We start from the raw sequence: 7,500 nt of genomic DNA on the forward strand, positions 1-7,500 counted from the left end.
TCTGATTGGCTGTCCGTGTTTTTATCGTTCATCAGCTGGATACAATCGTTCGGAAAATGATTCCAGCGATATCGTTCCTCTGTGTGAACTCTGCTGATCGTTACCGTGATCGTAACAGTGATCTTTACCGTGATCGTTACAGTGATCGTTACAGTGATCGTTACCGTGATCGTTACCGTGATCGTTACCGTGATCGTCACCGTGATCGTTACCGTGATCGTCACAGTGATCGTTACCGTGATCGTCACAGTGATCGTTACCGTGCTCGTAATCGTTACCGTGATCGTTACCGTGATCGTAACAGTGATCTTTACAGTTATCGTTACAGTGATCGTTACCGTGATCGTTACCGTGATCGTCACAGTGATCGTTACCGTGATCGTCACAGTGATCGTCACAGTGATCGTTACCGTGATCGTTACAGTGATCGTTACCGTGATCGTTACCGTGATCGTTACCGTGATCGTCACAGTGATCTTTACCGTGATCTATACCGTGATCGTCACAGTGATCGTTACAGTGATCGTTACCGTGATCTATACCGTGATCGTTACAGTGATCGTTACCGTGCTCGTTACCGTGCTCGTAATCGTAACCGTGATCGTAACAGTGATTGTAACAGTGATCGTTACTGTGATCGTAATCGTTACCGTGATCGTAACAGTGATCATAACAGTGATTGTAACAGTGATCGTAATCGTTACCGTGATCGTAACAGTGATCGTTACCGTTACTGTGATTGTAACAGTGATCGTTACCGTGATCGTAACAGTGATCGTTACTGTTACCGTGATCGTAACAGTGATCGTTACCGTTACTGTGATCGTAACAGTGATTGTAACAGTGATCGTTACCGTGATCGTAACAGTGATCGTTACCGTTACCGTGATCGTTACCGTTACTGTGATTGTAACAGTGATTGTAACAGTGATCGTTACCGTGATCGTAACAGTGATCGTTACCGTTACTGTGATTGTAACAGTGATCGTTACCGTTACCGTGATCGTAACAGTGATCGTTACCGTTACCGTGATCGTAACAGTGAGCGTTACCGTGATCGTTACCGTTACTGTGATCGTAACAGTGATTGTAACAGTGATCGTTACCGTGATCGTAACAGTGATTGTTACCGTTACCGTGATCGTAACAGTGATCGTTACCGTGCTCGTAACAGATCATTACCGTGATTGTTACCGCGATCGTAATCGTTACCGTGATCGTAACAGTGATCGTTACAGTGATCGTTACCGTGCTCGTTACCGTGATCATAACAGAGATCATTACCAGGATCGTAATCGTTACCGTGATCGTAACAGTGATTGTAACAGTGATCGTAATCATTACTGTGTTCGTTACAGTGATCGTTACAGTGATCATTACCGTGATTGTTACCGTGATCGTAATCGTTACCGTGATCGTAACAGTGATTGTAACAGTGATCGTTACCGTGATCGTAATCGTTATCGTGAACGTAACAGTGATCGTTACCGTTACCGTGATCGTAACAGTGATCGTAATAGTTACCGTGATCGTTACCGTTACTGTGATCGTAACAGTGATTGTAACAGTGATCGTTACCGTGATCGTAACAGTGATCGTTACCGTTACCGTGATCGTAACAGTGATCGTTACCGTGATCGTAACAGTGATCGTTACCGTGATTGTAATCGTTACCGTGATCGTTACTGTGATCGTAACAGTGATCGTTACCGTGATCGTAACAGTGATCGTTACCGTTACCGTGATCGTAACAGTGATCGTTACCGTGATTGTAATCGTTACCGTGATCGTTACTGTGATCGTAACAGTGATCGTTACCGTGATCGTAACAGTGATCGTTACCGTTACCGTGATCGTAACAGTGATCGTTACCGTGCTCGTAACAGATCATTACCGTGATTGTTACCGCGATCGTAATCGTTACCGTGATCGTAACAATGATCGTTACCGTGCTCGTTACCGTGATCATAACAGAGATCATTATCAGGATCGTAATCGTTACCGTGATCGTAACAGTGATTGTAACAGTGATCGTAATCATTACTGTGTTCGTTACAGTGATCATTACCGTGATTGTTACCGTGATCGTAATCGTTACCGTGATCGTAACAGTGATCGTTACCGTGATCGTAATCGTTACCGTGAACGTAACAGTGATCGTTACCGTTACCGTGATCGTAACAGTGATCGTAATAGTTACCGTGATCGTTACCGTTACTGTGATCGTAACAGTGATCGTAACAGTGATCGTTACCGTGATCGTAACAGTGATCGTTACCGTTACCGTGATCGTTACCGTTACTGTGATCGTAACAGTGATCGTAACAGTGATCGTTACCGTGGTCGTAACAGTGATCGTTACCGTGATCGTAACAGTGATCGTTACCGTGATTGTAATCGTTACCGTGATCGTTACTGTGATCGTAACAGTGATCGTTACCGTGATCGTAACAGTGATCGTTACCGTTACCGTGATCGTTACCGTTACTGTGATCGTAACAGTGATCGTAACAGTGATCGTTACCGTGGTCGTAACAGTGATCGTTACCGTGATCGTAACAGTGATCGTTACCGTGATTGTAATCGTTACCGTGATCGTTACTGTGATCGTAACAGTGATCGTTACCGTGATCGTAACAGTGATCGTTACCGTTACCGTGATCGTAACAGTGATCGTTACCGTGCTCGTAACAGATCATTACCGTGATTGTTACCGCGATCGTAATCGTTACCGTGATCGTAACAGTGATCGTTACCGTGCTCGTTACCGTGATCATAACAGAGATCATTACCAGGATCGTAATCGTTACCGTGATCGTAACAGTGATTGTAACAGTGATTGTAACAGTGATTGTAACAGTGATCGTAATCATTACTGTGTTCGTTACAGTGATCGTTACAGTGATCATTACCGTGATCGTAATCGTTACCGTGATCGTAACAGTGATTGTAACAGTGATCGTTACCGTGATCGTAATCGTTATCGTGAACGTAACAGTGATCATTACCGTTACCGTGATCGTAACAGTGATCGTAATAGTTACCGTGATCGTTACCGTTACTTCGATCGTAACAGTGATTGTAACAGTGATCGTTACCGTGATCGTAACAGTGATCGTTACTGTACCGTGATCGTAACAGTGATCGTTACCGTTACTTCGATCGTAACAGTGATTGTAACAGTGATCGTTACCGTGATCGTTACCGTGATCGTAACAGTGATCGTTACCGTGGTCGTAACAGTGATCGTTAACGTGATCGTAACAGTGATCGTTACCGTGATTGTAATCGTTACCGTGATCGTTACTGTGATCGTAACAGTGATCGTTACCGTGATCGTAACAGTGATCGTTACCGTTACCATGATCGTAACAGTGATCGTTACCGTGATCGTAACAGTGATCGTTACCGTGCTCGTTACCGTGCTGTAAGTGAGCGCACCTGTATCTGCTGGTGTAGGATCTGCTGCTCTTGCTGGTAGAGGATGTGCTGTTGCTGTGTGTGTTCCATCATCCGCTCGTCCTGCGCCGCTGCGTACATCTTCTGCAGCTGCTCACACTCCTGCGCACACACACACACACACACACACACACACACACAATATCACTGACAGAGGTCAACTTTATAAACAAAGAGCGTTTAAAACATTTCACTGTTAAATTTGTTTGAATCTTTCTGTCTATGCTGCTCTGATACGAGTCAGAGTCTGTTTTGTGTGTGTGTGTGTGAGTGGGTGTGTGTGTGTGTGTTTGAGCTTGCGGATCAGGCTGTTGTTCTCCATCTGTGTGTGTGTGTGTGTGTGTGTGTGTGTACGTGTTTGAGCTTGCGGATCAGGCTGTTGTTCTCCATCTGTGTGTGTGTGTGTGAGTGTGTGTACCTGTTTGAGCTTGCGGATCAGGCTGTTGTTCTCCATCTGTGTGTGTGTGTGTGTGTGTGTGTGTGTACGTGTTTGAGCTTGCGGATCAGGCTGTTGTTCTCCATCTGTGTGTGTGTGTGTGTGTGTGTGTGTACCTGTTTGAGCTTGCGGATCAGGCTGTTGTTCTCCATCTCTGTGTGTGTGTGTGTGTGTGTGTGTGTACCTGTTTGAGCTTGTGGATCAGGCTGTTGTTCTCCATCTGTGTGTGTGTGTGTGTGTGTGTGTGTGTGTGTAAGTGTTTGAGCTTGCGGATCAGGCTGTTGTTCTCCATCTGTGTGTGTGTGTGTGTGAGTGTACCTGTTTGAGCTTGTGGATCAGGCTGTTGTTCTCCATCTGTGTGTGTGTGTGTGTGTGAGTGTACCTGTTTGAGCTTGCGGATCAGGCTGTTGTTCTCCATCTGTGTGTGTGTGTGTGTGTGTGTGTGTACCTGTTTGAGCTTGCGGATCAGGCTGTTGTTCTCCATCTGTGTGTGTGTGTGTGTGTGTGTGTGTGTGTGTACCTGTTTGAGCTTGCGGATCAGGCTGTTGTTCTCCATCTGTGTGTGTGTGTGTGTGTGTGTGTGTGTGTGTGTGTGTGTGTGTGTGTGTACGTGTTTGAGCTTGCGGATCAGGCTGTTGTTCTCCATCTGTGTGTGTGTGTGTGTGTGTGTGTGTACCTGTTTGAGCTTGTGGATCAGGCTGTTGTTCTCCATCTGTGTGTGTGTGTGTACCTGTTTGAGCTTGCGGATCAGGCTGTTGTTCTCCATCTGTGTGTGTGTGTGTGTGTGTGTACGTGTTTGAGCTTGCGGATCAGGCTGTTGTTCTCCATCTGTGTGTGTGTGTGTGTGTGTGTGTGTGTGTGTGTGTGTGTGTGTGTGTGTGTGTACGTGTTTGAGCTTGCGGATCAGGCTGTTGTTCTCCATCTGTGTGTGTGTGTGTGTGTGTGTGTGTGTGTGTACCTGTTTGAGCTTGTGGATCAGGCTGTTGTTCTCCATCTGTGTGTGTGTGTGTGTGTGTGTGTGTACCTGTTTGAGCTTGCGGATCAGGCTGTTGTTCTCCATCTGTGTGTGTGTGTGTGTGTGTGTACCTGTTTGAGCTTGTGGATCAGGCTGTTGTTCTCCATCTGTGTGTGTGTGTGTGTGTGTGTGTGTGTGTGTACGTGTTTGAGCTTGCGGATCAGGCTGTTGTTCTCCATCTGTGTGTGTGTGTGTACGTGTTTGAGCTTGTGGATCAGGCTGTTGGTCTCCATCTGTGTGTGTGTGTGAGTGTGTGTACCTGTTTGAGCTTGCGGATCAGGCTGTTGTTCTCCATCTGTGTGTGTGTGTGTGTGTGTGTGTGTACCTGTTTGAGCTTGCGGATCAGGCTGTTGTTCTCCATCTCTGTGTGTGTGTGTGTGTGTGTACCTGTTTGAGCTTGCGGATCAGGCTGTTGTTCTCCATCTGTGTGTGTGTGTGTGTGTGTGTGTGTGTGTGTGTGTGTGTACGTGTTTGAGCTTGCGGATCAGGCTGTTGTTCTCCATCTGTGTGTGTGTGTGTGTGTGTGTGTGTACCTGTTTGAGCTTGCGGATCAGGCTGTTGTTCTCCATCTGTGTGTGTGTGTGTGTGTGTTTGAGCTTGCGGATCAGGCTGTTGTTCTCCATCTGTGTGTGTGTGTGTGTGAGTGTGTGTACCTGTTTGAGCTTGCGGATCAGGCTGTTGTTCTCCATCTGTGTGTGTGTGTGTGTGTGTGTGTGTACCTGTTTGAGCTTGCGGATCAGGCTGTTGTTCTCCATCTGTGTGTGTGTGTGTGTGTGTTTGAGCTTGCGGATCAGGCTGTTGTTCTCCATCTGTGTGTGTGTGTGTGTGTGTGTGTGTACCTGTTTGAGCTTGCGGATCAGGCTGTTGTTCTCCATCTGTGTGTGTGTGTGTGTGTGTGTACCTGTTTGAGCTTGCGGATCAGGCTGTTGTTCTCCATCTGTGTGTGTGTGTGTGTGAGTGTGTGTACCTGTTTGAGCTTGCGGATCAGGCTGTTGTTCTCCATCTGTGTGTGTGTGTGTGTGTGAGTGTGTGTACCTGTTTGAGCTTGCGGATCAGGCTGTTGTTCTCCATCTGTGTGTGTGTGTGTGTGTGAGTGTGTGTACCTGTTTGAGCTTGCGGATCAGGCTGTTGTTCTCCATCTGTGTGTGTGTGTGTGTGTGTTTGAGCTTGCGGATCAGGCTGTTGTTCTCCATCTGTGTGTGTGTGTGTGTGTGTACCTGTTTGAGCTTGCGGATCAGGCTGTTGTTCTCCATCTGTGTGTGTGTGTGTGTGTGTGTACCTGTTTGAGCTTGCGGATCAGGCTGTTGTTCTCCATCTGTGTGTGTGTGTGTGTGAGTGTGTGTACCTGTTTGAGCTTGCGGATCAGGCTGTTGTTCTCCATCTGTGTGTGTGTGTGTGTGTGAGTGTGTGTACCTGTTTGAGCTTGCGGATCAGGCTGTTGTTCTCCATCTGTGTGTGTGTGTGTGTGTGAGTGTGTGTACCTGTTTGAGCTTGCGGATCAGGCTGTTGTTCTCCATCTGGGTCTTGAAGGCCTGTATGGTTGCGGCTCCATCAGAGAAGCGTCGCACCGGAGAGAAGCGCTCCATCGGCAGGTGAAGGGTGTTGCAGTCTTTATACGACGACCTGAAACACACACACAAGCGCTCTGCGTTTATAAGACGTGTGTGACAGCTCCTGTGGCGGTGAGGACTCTAACACAGATCCATTAACCCTGAGTGTGTCAGCTCCAGATAACACACACACACACACACGTGAGTGACGCTGAGCTTAAAGGGAAAGTTCACCCAGACATGAAGATCAGCCCATGATTTACTCTCCCTAAACTCATCCGAAGTGTGTATGACACTCTTCTCTCACACACACACACACACACACACACACACACACACACACACACACACACACACACACACACCCTCAACTCATCCTAGTGTGTATGACACTCTTCTCTCTCACTCACACACACACACACACACACACACACCCTCAACTCATCCTAGTGTGTATGACACTCTTCTCTCTCTCACACACACACACACACACACACACACACACACACACACACACACACACACACACACACACACACACACACTCAACTCATCCTATTGTGTATGATACTCTTCTTTCACACACACACACACCCTCAAATCATCCTAGTGTGTATGAAACTCTTCTCTCTCTCACACACACACACACACACACACACACACACACACACACACACACACACCCTCAACTCATCCTAGTGTGTATGACACTCTTCTCTCACACACACACACACACACACACACACACACACACACACACACACACACACACACACAGCCTCAACTCATCCTAGTGTGTATGACACTCTTCTCTCACAGACACACACACACACATACACACCCTCAACTCATCCTAGTGTGTATGACACTCTTCTCTCACAGACACACACATACACACCCTCAACTCATCCTAGTGTGTATGACACTCTTCTCTCACACACACACACATACACACCCTCAACTCATCCTAGTGTGTATGACACTCTTCTCTCACACACACACACACACACACACACACACAGCCTCAACTCATCCTAGTG

General features: G+C 46.9%; 1 protein-coding gene across 1 annotated transcript in view; it reads right to left on the reverse strand.

Annotated features, from left to right (window-relative positions):
- The window catches only part of sik3 (SIK family kinase 3), an 87,779-nt gene that overhangs the window by 27,975 nt on the left and 52,304 nt on the right, over positions 1–7,500 (reverse strand). The window contains 2 exon segments of the mRNA XM_077221392.1: positions 3,442–3,561; positions 6,392–6,533. Coding sequence (XP_077077507.1) covers positions 3,442–3,561; positions 6,392–6,533 — 262 coding nt within the window.

The sequence above is a fragment of the Siphateles boraxobius genome, unplaced genomic scaffold (genome assembly GCF_051911475.1).
Source record: "Siphateles boraxobius isolate OS27281-9 unplaced genomic scaffold, OSU_SipBor_1 82, whole genome shotgun sequence".
Classification (NCBI taxonomy): domain Eukaryota; kingdom Metazoa; phylum Chordata; class Actinopteri; order Cypriniformes; family Leuciscidae; genus Siphateles; species Siphateles boraxobius.